The sequence below is a fragment of the Argopecten irradians genome, chromosome 3, assembly GCF_041381155.1.
Source record: "Argopecten irradians isolate NY chromosome 3, Ai_NY, whole genome shotgun sequence".
Classification (NCBI taxonomy): Eukaryota; Metazoa; Mollusca; class Bivalvia; order Pectinida; family Pectinidae; genus Argopecten; species Argopecten irradians.
Genome location: NC_091136.1, coordinates 48,694,750 through 48,707,992, shown reverse-complemented (window position 1 = coordinate 48,707,992; position 13,243 = coordinate 48,694,750). Strand labels below are relative to the sequence as shown.

Here is a 13,243-nt window from a genome sequence, read left to right as displayed (position 1 = left end):
AATTCTAAAATGTTTTGAAGAATGCCATGATGTATGCAGAGTACGTACCAAACATATGTCCCCTGGCACAGTCTTCATATATATATTACTACTTGATTTGCTTTTTTCTTTGATTTATATGATCTTATTTATATATCGATCCTATACATTTTTGGTATCTGTAGAGTAGAATACTGTCTGTTTTTAGGAAATATTGGTATGAAAGTAGACCCAATTAGCAAGCAAAATATGTCCGTTATATCGACATTTTGGTAAGAAATACATGCGCACGCATTATGTTTCAAGAAAGATATTATAATTAATGTCTTGGTAAATTTCGAATTCTCTGAATATTATTACAGAGACATGCCGTCAGATTATTTTTTGTCTGCAAATACTTGTTATAAACAAGGAAGGATATTTTTCATGACTTCATTTTTCAAAGTTTTAACGGTACTAAAAATAATGATATTTTGAAAGTGAAACATCGGGAAATCAAGTTTTGTAAATACTTTGAGCACGGAAGGTGGGTATATCTTTTCATATTCACGCAAAATTTTGTTTAGATCCATCCATAGATGTGATCGAAAAAATCCAAAGAAAAAAGTAATTAAATTTGCATACTGCACTTCAGTAGAGATATGTGCATTTTTAGCTCACCTGGTCCAAAGGACCGAGGTGAGCTTATGGGATACCGCAGCGTCCGGCATCCGTCGTCCGTCGTCCGTCGTCCGTCATCCGTCAACAATCGACTTCTTCTCCATAACCGCTGGTCGGATTTCAATAAAATTTGACTGGTAGCATCCTTATGGGCTACTAACTGAAAATTGTAAAAAAATGATGGGGCTGACCCCCCGGGGGCCTGAGGGGTGGGGCCAAAAGGGGTCAATTTGGCTATTTCCATATAAACGACTTCTTCTCTGAAATCAAGCATGGGATAGCACCCATAATGCAATGGTAGCATCCTTATAGGGTGGGGATTCAAAATTGTACAAATGATGGGGCTGACCCCCCGGGGGCCTGAGGGGCGGGGTCAAATGGGGTCAATTTGGCTATTTCCATATAAACGACTTCTTCTCTGAAACCAAGCATGGGGTAGCACCCATAATGCAATGATATCATCCTTATAGGGTGGGGATTCAAAATTGTACAAATAATGGGGCTGACCCCCCGGGGGCCTGAGGGGCGGGGTCAAAAGGGGCCAATTTGGCTATTTCCATATAAACGACTTCTTCTCTGAAACTAAGTATGGTGTAGCACCCATAATGCAATGGTAGCATCCTTATAGGGTGGGGATTCAAAATTGTGCAAATGACAGGGCTGACCCTCCGGGGGCCTGAGGGGCGGGGTCAATTTGGCTATTTCCATATAAATGACTTCTTCTCTGCAACTAAACATGGTATAGCACCCATTATGCAATGGTAGCATCCTTATAGTGTGGGGATTCCAAATTGAGCAAATGATAGGGCTGACCCCCGGGGGGGCCTGAGGGGCGGGGTCAAAAGGGGTCAATTTGGCTATTTCCATATAAATGACTTCTTCTCTGCAACTAAGCATGGTATAGCACCCATAATGCAATGGTAGCATCCTTGTAGGCTGGGGATTCCAAATTGAGCAAATGATAGGGCTGACCCCCGGGGGCCTGAGGGGCGGGTCAAAAGTGGTCAATTTCCATATAAATGACTTTTTCTCTGCAACTTAACATGGGATTGCGCTCATAATGCAATGGTTACATCCTTATAGGGTTTGGATTCAAAATTTTGCAAATGATGGGGCTGACCCCCCCCCCGGGAGCCTGAAGGGTGGGGTCAAAAGGGGTCAATTTAGCTATTTCCATATAAACGACTTCTTCTCTGCAACTAAGAATGGAAGAGCACTTATAATGCAATGGTAGCATCCTTATAGGGTTGGGATTTGAAATTGTACAAATGATAGGGCTGACCCCCGGGGCCTTAAACGGCAATAGATGCGAGGTCAAAAAGGTCAATTAGGCTACTATTTTCATATAAATTACTTTGTCTCTGAACCTATGTATTGGATAGCATATTTGTATGGTATCAATAGCATCATTGTATGGTTGTGATTCAAAATTAAACTTTGGGAGTCAATTTTGCTTATTTTTCTAATTGTCAGATTCTTGTGATAATTTACAGGCCCTCTGGGCCTCTTGTTTTAATATTCTTATACAGTACAGATTGTGTCCAGTAACTAAAAGATGAACTAACAGTTCAAAAACATAGTTCGAGCATAAAATTATGAGTTAGAATTACATGTACTTTAAGTTTATTTTAAAATGTCCAATACTGGCAACAAACTGCAGAAAATTGGTACGGATCCGAGTTCTGATGTTATTATTTACCTACAAGTAAACGCAAACAAGACAAAGATAAAACTTACACGCTTGTTTCCCGCCATATTTATGAAAAGAGGTTGACGCCTAGAAGACTACCGAGCTTTATCGATGCCCTTCTAATCAGAATGGCTTCCAGTCCTGATTATTATGAAACGTCAGATACATGTGATAATTGGAATTTCAATTATGGCCAAATGCAGTTACCGGTAAGTCGTCAATAGCCTATCAAAAAGTCATGTGCATCGCTGTGATTTTGCTAAAGTTCACGTTCTGACCCAATCCAATGACGATTGGGAAACTTCTCCTGCTCGGTCAGGCTGTAGAAACTTAATTCAATATTGTATGATGTGTTTATGGTATCATAACAACTTTATATCCGTTATACATCGCATTATTCCAGAACAATGTGCTTATTTATAAAGTTATTTATGTCTCGCTGCCTGTTCAGGCTGTTGACGTGTTGTCCGGCGTTTTTTATGTTGGTGCTGTATTGTGCATTAAGCCTATTCGTTTATTATTGTTAACTAGGCCTACAGTATATGTACATGTACGTCAATAATACGGAAAGCGTATGTGTTACGTTTAAATTTCGCTCCATTTTACACTATGTGATGACCTACATAGTCGACATAAACAGATCCGCATTGCCTTGTGCATGACGTCAATAGTCGATACCCCCTCTAGGGCAGCTCCTTTCGCCGAAACGTATAAAAGCTCGGCAGTGGCGGCGAAGTGTGGCTTTCTCAGCCCCGACGGTCGAAGTGAATATCGTTCCTCGGAAACTCTGCCATCACAAATTTATTTAGATGGCGACTCCTAACCCTGTGGTGAGTTTAGAAAGACAATGTATCGATAATATATCGTAGAATCCCGTAAATTATCTAAATTAGGCGATTTTAATTTTCTCCGGCTTCTGCCAGTGATGGTGAAAGGCTGATGAATGTGTGTACTATACACAGACAGTCGAGCTAGCACCGGCTGATCGTGAGCAGTGCATTGTACTGACTATCTAGCTAGGCCCTAATCACACGAAGTCATGGGCTTGTTTATTCATTTAAGTGTCTTCTCCAGACAAAAATCACATAAAGTTTAATCTGCCACAATATTATATTAACCATGTATACAGGCAGCTGATTCATTGTACAAAACATGACAATGCAAATAATGAATGTATTGACTTACTATTGAACTAGTTAGTCTACTGAAAAATCAGTGTCTTAGTTTCCATTTAAGAATTATTTCAATCAATGACTAAGAAATTATTATCTTTTAGTGTTATAGTCTAAAATAATAATTTTTAGCTTAATGTGCAGCATATTTAACTGTTTTTCATTGGCCCAATTATATGATTATATAAGGAAGGCTAGGAAACAAACACTTTTGGTAAAAATAGTAAAATATGTGGCTTTTGCTGATATTTCATACCATTATTAAATGTTTTTGCTGTGATTTTGATAGCATATTTCGGACCAGATAAAAGTCTCTTCCCCTAGAGAATTCTTGGGACAATTTTCTCCATTTCGTGTGAATATTTTCCAAATTCAACAAATAATTTTTTTTCTTAAATATGCATATGTTCAAAGAAAGCAAACATAACTGTTTTCTGAATGCAAAATGTACAGGGCCTTGAAATGATCATGCATGAAAAGAACTGACATGAAGATAAAACAAATATTGACAGTAAAATATTAAAATAATTTCTTTATTTTCTATTTTGATTAACTATCTAAAGATAATGATAGTAATGATTAAATCTATATACCGCATCAACTTCGCTAGCAAATGGTATTTAGTCTGATACTCTCCCTATATACAGTCACCTTAGTTGATGGTCACTGATTAATTTCTGGCTGGGATATCAGATTGTCTTTGAAAAATATTTACGATTCTGGATATTTGAATTAACACTCATGTCACTCAATCACTCGAGAAAAAGGGTGCCAAAGAATCACAGATTACAAAAATGCATTTTCATGCCATTTTTTCAATAGTAAGTAATATAATACACATTCTACCTAGCTAGCATAAATCCCAAAATTAAAAGACATCTTGTGACTATTCCATTTATCAACATATTGATTCACTCAAGATTCGCTTAGACAGAGTTTTTTTTATTTTAAATATGTGCATTATAATAACTATCTTTTTCATCCTGATTAGTGATATATTGCAGATAATTTGGGACAATTTTATCACATTCATTGAATACCTCTTCAGCTCTTGACATTATATTAGGGGAGAGGGTCAATCGATTTCGAGTGAATTTAAATGGCCAATAGATGGGGTATCAGGGCCCATTGTCACAATCATTCTTAAAATTTCTCCTAGGAAAATATTACAGCAGCTAATTTAAGGAAAAAAATCTTAAGTAAATGATCTTTTCTTAAAATCTACAATGTAATTTTCCTATATGGAGAATTTAGGTGAAACTGGGCCCATGCAGTCTTATAAATATTTAGCTGTGATAAATCGATGGTGTGTTCTTGGTAAAAGGGAAATGTTCAATGTCAATTTATATTAAATGAGACAACTAAAAGGAATATCAATATATGCCATTTAGATTAGATACTAGATTTAAAATAAAAGAATGACTTGTTTTTCAGGGGAGTGTTTATAGATCTGTAGTAGATGATGTAATATCCAATGTGCGAGAGGCGTTTCTTGATGAAGGCGTAGATGAACAAGTTCTACAGGAGCTCAAACAGGTAAAATGTACACGCCAGTATAAAGCTTCAAGTCAGTGTTATGCTTTCATGGTTATAATTTGAAAAAAAAATCTGTTTTTAGCCCACCATCAACAGATGGTGGGCTATTCAAATCGCTTTTTGTCCGCGGTCCGTGGTCCGTCCGTCTGTCCGTCCTTCCTTCCGTTAACAATTCTTGTTACCGCTATTTTTCAGAAAGTACTGAAGGGATGTTTCTCAAATTTCATATGTAGGTTCCCCTAGGGCCCTAGTTGTGCATATTGTATTTTGGGACCAATCTGTCTACACAATGGCCGCCAGGCAGCCATCTTGGATTTTGATAGTCAAAGTTTGTTACCGCTATTTCTCAGAATGTACTGAAGGGATCTTTCTCAAATTTCACATGTAAGTTCCCCTAGGGGCCTAGTTGTGCATATTGCATTTTGGGACCAATCGGTTAACAAGATGGCAGACAGGCCGCCATCATAGATTTTGACAATTGAAATTTGTTACCGCTATTTCTCAGAAAGTACTGAAGGGATCTGTATCAAATTGCATGTGGAGGTTCCCCTAGGGGTCTAGTTGTGCATATTGCATTTTCAGACGGATCGGTGCACAAGATGGCCGACAGGACGCCATCTTGGATTTTGATAGTTGAAGTTTGTTACTCTTATATATCTCAGAAAGCAGTCAAAGGATCTTTCTGAAATTTCATGTGTAGTAATATGTAGTAAAAGCTTGAAAAGCAGAGAAAAGATCCCTCTTTCCTTTGTCAGACAAAGATCGTTCTTAGGTGGGCGCCAAGATCCCTCTGGGATCTCTTGTTAATTTACCGTATTAGTATTTGACAAGGAATTAAATACAAAATGTCTTCTCTTTTTTTTAACATGTAATACCAAATTTATTGAACAAGGATTTAAACAAATAAACTGTTTGGAATGTAATATCTAATCTATTGAATCATGAATTTACTTTCTGCTAAATTCTAGCTCTGGGAGAGCAAACTAACCCAGACTCGTGCCCTGGACGCGGCACCAGAGCCCCAGGAACCTGTTTCCTTACCTGCCACCATCCAGTATGCTCAGTTTACACCTCAAACAGCAGCTATTGCTCAACCTGCAGGTAACATAGAATTTTAGAATGTTTATTGCTGAAATTATGTAACCATTTAGGTTTGACAGAAAACAACAACAAAAACATAGGAAAAAAAACTTGGCCAATCATAATCTATTGAACCTATTGTCATTTTGGTTCCAGTTCGACCAGCTGGAATGGCCCAAACTGTGCCTGTACCTGTACAAATAGCTGCTGGAACTCAAGGACAGGAAATCGTAAGTTGTTAAAAATGGCTCCTGTTCTTTATATTATTATTGTCCAACAGACTAATTAGTCAAAGTTTTTAAACTTGTGTGATTGGTAAAATAAACTTTTGCCTGTTTTGACAAAATATTTCTTACTGCAAAGAGCATTTAAAAGATATTTAGATATGTAAAATAATGTTCATAATTTTACTTAAAGTGAACAGTCGGGCAAGGATGGCTAAAGTCAGTAAAAATGGTGTGAATGTATCCAGTATAATTTCTTATGAAATAGAAAAATAAAATCTCTCGCTGAAATTTGTCTGCGTACGAAGAAATTAATTTAAAGTATAGTAATCGCAAAAACGTCCTCCCAGCTGACTATGTCCGTGGTTACATTTCCACGCAGCCTCGCTTTCAATGCTTTCAACTTTCCTTTACTTTAATAGTCAGAACTGGGAAACGTAAGCAGAACTTGGCCGTCGTATTAATATGTGAGAACTTTTGGAAGGCCAATGAACGCATTTAGACTGGTTTTCTTGCCCGACTATTCACTTTATCATTTTTGAATTTTTTTATTTGGATTACATTTTGAAATGAAAACAAAAGTACATTAAAGATACTTCACCGCCAACAGAGCATAAACAATACTCATCATTTGAACATTAATTTGTGTTAAATCATATATGTCTAATTAACACAGAACCTATTATTAAATAATTTATTGTTTCATTCCATATAGGAAATATTGCCACAGATTTTTTTTGGGATTCAATTAATTATTTTTGATATTTTATCTTGAAATTAAATCAGAAGCTCAAACTTTTCAATGGTGGTAATGGCGTAAATAAGTAACTTTTGTAACTGAAGAAAAATACTAAACGCCTGCTCCTGTTTTTGATAGTGAAAAAATACTATTTGTCAGCAGTGGAGCATCTACCCCTGCTATTGACAATATCAAAATATGTTATGCTAGTTACCTCCCTTCCACCATATATGTTACTGATCATTGTATGTAAATCTTCAGAGTGCTCCAGCTGCTGCAGCGGCTATGGCCTTGCCTACAGGTCTGTTTCACCAGCAGCTTCAGTCATTGGCTGCCCAGGGCCTCACTCTCCATCCTACAGGTACGTCAATTATAGCTGAACATTTTAGTTCAGACCTTATACAAGTGAATAAAATGATCTGATGTAATTGTTTATAGGATTTATTCCTTCACTCCTCTTTCCACCATGGCTTTGTTCTGGAAATCCTGGAACTTTTTGACAGAATTTGTACTTTTGATGAAATGATTCCCTGCCATGGTTTTACTTCCAATACTCACAAAGTACCCACTTATCATTGTTTCCTATAGATAAAAACCTTGAACATCGTTTATTGGCCTTAATATCAACTAAAATTGATTTCATTTCTTATTTCTATTCTTTCTTAAAGACTTTCTTCTTCCTAACATCCTCCTAACATCTTCCTTGACATCACCTTTGACTATGACCTTTGAGATGAATGTTTTCAATGGTTCACACCCAATACCAATGTCATGTATGTCATGATCATGACCTGGTGGGTTGTGTTACTGATTGCCGGGTATCTGGCTGTATCCAGCAAGTGTCCCCGCTATCACAAGGAGACAACACATCCTACAACACATGCACACTCACTACACATACACATCACATACAGGGATGTCATCCTTAAATAACCTTATCTGTTTAAAAGGCAAATGGAGAACGGCAATCAAATCCATGGTAGGTAACTTCAGAGGACAGTAGTTTCCATACCATTAATAAATCTCCAGGTGACTCCTTAATCATACTTTCAAGTTGATCTTCTTACTTGAATTTGAAAAATAAATTTTAAGATGATTATATCTATGAAGGGAAATTAAATTTGCAACAAAAAAATTATACAGGGCTTTAAAATAATTGTGTTTTTGTTACTCTGAGCAGGTAATGGTCAGTTCATAATCCAAGCCATCAATCAGGGACAAACTGGACAGATGACCACACTGGCAGCAGCCCAACAAGTTGGAGGTCAACCGGTCACAACTATCCCCACAGTGGTACAGACATCTCAACAGCAGGTAAATGATTTAATATTTTACTTGGTTGGAACAATAAAAAAAAAAAACAAGAAAAAAACAAGAAAAAAATCCTGTATATATGATATTTTGATAATGATTACTGAGCTCATATTCAACATGTGTCCCTCACTACATGCTATTGAAAGCATTTCTGAGGCATTCAATATTGTAATTAATAAGTAATTGATTTCTCTTTCATAGAATCCTCAAAATATACTACAACTTGATGGTGCAAATGATACAAGTTCCTCTGAAGAAGATGAATTTGACAATGATGAAGATGAAGAAGAGAATGAAGATGAAAATAAAGATGAAGAGAATGATGAACCCGGGGAAGAAGAGGTAAATATTAATGAAGAACAAAGAGAATAGTGTAAGAACTGGTTGTACATAGTGTATGTCATTCAGTTAGTAGAGAAATTACCACCACGGAAACCAGGTTTTAATTTCCTGATTTTGCACTTGATAGGAATGTGTAGTAACTCTTTTCATTAAAATGGATTTTCTTGTACTGTTAAAAAGTTGTGCGGCTCTTGATGCATATAGAGATGTACTGCAGTCTTGTCTTAAAGAAAAGATTCTATTGGTAATTAAGACATAATTTTACTGTAATTGTTGTAAACTTTTAATGCCTGGCTGCCCTATATATTTGTGTAGATGTTGTAACATAGATGTTTTTAATTGTGACAGGAACCGCTGAATTCTGAAGATGATGTCAGTGATGAGGATCCCATAGAACTGTTTGATACAGAAAATGTTGTTGTGTGTCAGTATGACAAGGTGAGAGCAATAAATCCATAGAAATCGTGTGGTGAAATCATATACAAATATATTTAGATTGTTATGGAGCTTTATGAACTAAAGACACACATCAGTCATTCTCCTTACAATTAAAATACCTCTCATAAGTTATTGGATATACTTTACATATTACATTATTTAAAATTTTGATGTCATTGTTTTAACAGATCAACAGAAACAAAAACAAATGGAAATTTCACCTCAAAGATGGCATTATGAATCTCAATGGTAAAGACTATGTGTTCCAAAAGGCCACAGGTGATGCTGAATGGTGATTTGAAAATGTTGAAGAATTGACCCTACGCTGGACTTGAATAATGATCGCCCGCCCCGGGAAACTTGTACCATCCCAGAGCTGTGCTCTATATTGGTTCATGTTAGTGACATAACCTTTGGCTGATTGTTGTCCAGAGGCCTTGCCAACAAGACCAAGGACATTTGAGTGGTGCTAGGGCCAACTGTCGTAGTGCTAGCACACAGTCGTGTGTATGACAGTTACCCATCAGTCAGATTGATACCACAAGATTTTGGTGCAAGTTTTGTCAAAGACATTATTTATGGTTGTGGTCAACACAACTCAAGTTTCCTATGAAATGAATGTTTTGAAGATTCAAATTTTAAAACTTGGAAGTTGTGCTTTGGCAAATAATCTGTTCAACATCTCAGATTTTAAGGATTTTTTTTTTGTATTTGTTTTTTATACATTTTCAAGAAAACACTACTTGGTCAGACCTATAAGTATTCAGTTTTTATGTATAAATATAGTCCTAGTTGGTGTTTTTGTGATATTTATTGTTTATTTTTAAAGATACAAATATATCAACCAAACTTCATGTACATTTCCAAAGTGACCACTTTTTGTTTCTGTTCTTTGACAAAAATATTCACTTAGTACTTTCTAAAAACCTTTGAATGAAGCATTAAATGACCACTTTTTATGTTTCAATTTTAGACTTTTCAATATTTAAATAGTATTAAAGTTTTGAATATTATGGAAGGTTCGAATTAAACTTTCTGAACCTTGTTTCAAAATGCAGTCTTGAAATCTCTGACACACATATGAAGGTCTTGAGGATTCTTTCAAAACATGAAATATATCTAGTAATTTACTTGAATATTGTTGATCAAGATTCTAGATTTTATTAAACCTAAACTACAGAACAGGAAAATAAATGAATGGTGGGTGGAGGATGATTATTATGATGTAGCACGTTGAATGAACTGCTGTATTGATGTGTCTGTTACAGTGTTTTCTGTAAGACTTCATAATTTTATCAATAGAAACCAAAATCAGCTTCTGAAGCATTAATTGTTAAACCTGTATTATGTAGTACATAAATGTTTCCTGTTTGTAATGTTGGCCCTAAGGTGCATTTACTCTTTTCAATAGGTGTGGTTATATTTTAGTTATGATTAAACTAGTAATCAAGGAAGAGTAATGAGTAGAAATTATATCGACATTACCAAAAGGCATTGACAGATGCTACCTCACCCAATAGTTTCTTCACACTTATATAATGGCTCTACATTAAGAACTTTGTAGTAGTAATGGAAAATCAAATGTTTGACGAAAAAATGATTAAAAAATGTTACCTGATTAAAAAATTGTCATAGCAAGTTTTTGGATAATTGAACATATTCTTCAATCTAATCAAAATTAGATTAATCTTTGCCTTAGGTTATTGAATTTACTGGAAAAACAGATGATCCAATTGTGATTAGATTGACACATTCTTCATTGCTTATATTAATGAATATGTATGGTAATAACAAGTCGACTCAGTCAACATGAATTAAAGTTCTAATTCATTATTTTATTCTGACAGTGAGTTTATGACTTTTGCATATTAGATGTTAAGGAACACTTCTAAATGAAGACAATAGAAGCCATGGTCAGATATACTTGTATTGGTATTCGATCCTTATGGTTGGTAGGCCAGCTTTCTTTGTGTTTAGTACTTGTTGTGAGTTGTAAACAATTTTAACTAATTATTTGTCTGTAGGATAGCAGAATGTTAGATTTATATAACCTGCTTTCATCTACCTGTGTGAATTTGTCACTATTTCATCTTGGCATATTACAGAGTTACCTCCCTTGCGGGAAAGTATCAACTATGACACCTTTATTTAGTGCAAGTGAAAGGATAATTTTACAAAAAAATATGATGTTGTGCTTGTTAACACATTGACATCATAATTAATACCTACTGTACGCAAAAGGGCAGATAACTCTTAAATATGCAAATACAGAATAGTTTCTCGTAATTCCAATTAATGTTAATAGCAAAACATATTCATTCTCATTTCGCACAATGAAATCCATTATACATACACCTCTATGCACTGTATTGCTAATTCATCCAAAAAGTTGCGTTATTATGATATTTTTGTCTTTGATGCAAAAGTGCAAATTTCATTTAAATGCATATAATTTAATTGATAAATTACTTCACAAATATTTGATTAAGGTGTTCACATTTTAATTGGCATATTAAAAGTGTTTTCATAAAGATCATATTGTTACAATTGCAAGAATGCATGATGTTGAATTTCTTTTGTTCATGAGATGTAACATAACGAAGCAAGTCATAAACTGCAGGGTCTTGATGATCAGTGGCAGACTTCAAACATACATGTAGGACTTATATCTAAGTATTAAACATTAATGGAATGGCTTCTCTTGATTGGTGTGGTGTAAGATAACAATAGACCGACTTTATTCCAGTTTTTACATATTGCAGAGTTATCCACCCTTGCGGGTATAGGTATTGATTGTGATATCATCTGTTTGCGAGCTTAAGACCATGCTTAACGATGTGAGTTCCATGGGATACCTACTCGGAAGGGAGGTAACTTTGTAATATGCAAAAATGGGATAAAGCTAATAAGACCCGTGTTACTGTGTGATAGCTGTTACCACCTTGTATAGAAATATCTTTGATGTTATAATTAAAGCAAACATGCAAAAAATAATTTTGTTTTTCTCCAAATTATAATTTAGAGAGTCCAAACATCTTGTGCTTTTGCACATTTGAAATGCTTTGTTTGATCAGTTTAGATTCTATCCTAAAACAGTTTAATTTTGGCTTAAGAAGCTAGCCTAGTTAAATGTTTTCTCTATCTAGTCGAGACCGTCAGGTGAAGGGAATATGTGATGGAATTTATATTTTGTCTATATAGGGTAAGTGGAATGCAGAGGGAAGAAAAATGTTGGTGTAAAAGAATGGTATATGTTTATGCTAATAATGTTGAAATTTATATTTTATCATAAGTGTGAATACCTAAGTTATGTTGTTATATGTGGATGTGTTATACACATAGTGAGTTGTGAGACTGAGTGTGTTATAGCCCAGATTCTATGTCTGATAAAGCATTAATTATCTGCCCTTGGTAGTGTGTGGTAGATGGGCTATAGGAGTGGGACTGGGGCCTTGTACCCTGTGTGCTGACCCTCACAATACTGAGAGTATGGTTACAGAGTGATAGTGATGGAAGCTGTGTTTACATTATATGTATTTTGAAGTCATTTTTCTTGTGATCAAGATCATGGTTGATATGTATACCTTTTCAAGAGAAAAATAAAATGTGCAAGAGTTGATGGAGTTATGGTTTTTAATTTAAGAAGTATTGACTTGTAGTCTATCTTCCTGTCCAAATTTAGCTTTGAAGTACTATGTATAACAGTGTTTGGTCAGTATGTACAGATGAGGAAGAAACCCAACGGTACTATAGTATATAGACAATGCCTGCTGTCTAATCCTATTGACATATTTCAATAAAATTGTTCGAAATTGAAATATAAAGATGATATTTTATGTTTCCTGATGTAATGATCACCAGCAATTCAGTATTCCCGGTCAGAAAATATAGACCAAAGTCTGGAAGAAGCCTTGGTTGCCAAAGATTACATCCTACAAAGGTTCAGATTTTGATAAATATTTTGTAGGTTTCTTGGCAGATCAGTTTACGTCGTGGTGCAGTATCCATCAGAGCTAAACTTTCAAATTTAAATGACTTCTCCAAACAGCTATGCCCAGATACATTGAAA

General features: G+C 35.3%; 1 protein-coding gene across 2 annotated transcripts; it reads left to right on the top strand.

Annotated features, from left to right (window-relative positions):
- The first annotated feature begins 2,391 nt into the window (after positions 1-2,391).
- Positions 2,392-12,791, top strand: LOC138318907 (transcription initiation factor IIA subunit 1-like). 2 transcript variants are annotated; one of them, XM_069261717.1, is made up of 9 exons: positions 2,392-2,538; positions 4,936-5,037; positions 6,006-6,138; positions 6,274-6,347; positions 7,342-7,441; positions 8,261-8,394; positions 8,596-8,736; positions 9,085-9,174; positions 9,363-12,791. In XM_069261717.1, the coding sequence occupies exons 1-9, from the start codon at positions 2,458-2,460 to the stop codon at positions 9,468-9,470; spliced, it is 963 nt and encodes a 320-aa protein (XP_069117818.1). In that variant the 5' UTR covers positions 2,392-2,457; the 3' UTR covers positions 9,471-12,791. The 2 variants fall into 2 exon arrangements, with proteins under 2 accessions (XP_069117818.1, XP_069117819.1); XM_069261718.1 differs by lacking the exon at positions 2,392-2,538 and adding an exon at positions 3,014-3,159.
- The last annotated feature ends 452 nt before the right edge of the window (positions 12,792-13,243 follow it).

Coding starts and splice junctions, on each gene's coding strand:
- LOC138318907 (XM_069261717.1), top strand. CDS start 2,458: ATGGCTTCCAGTCCTGATTATTATGAAACGTCAGATACATGTGATAAT. Junction 7,442..8,260: donor CCTCACTCTCCATCCTACAG/GTACGTCAATTA, acceptor TACTCTGAGCAG/GTAATGGTCAGTTCATAATC. Junction 8,395..8,595: donor TACAGACATCTCAACAGCAG/GTAAATGATTTA, acceptor TCTCTTTCATAG/AATCCTCAAAATATACTACA.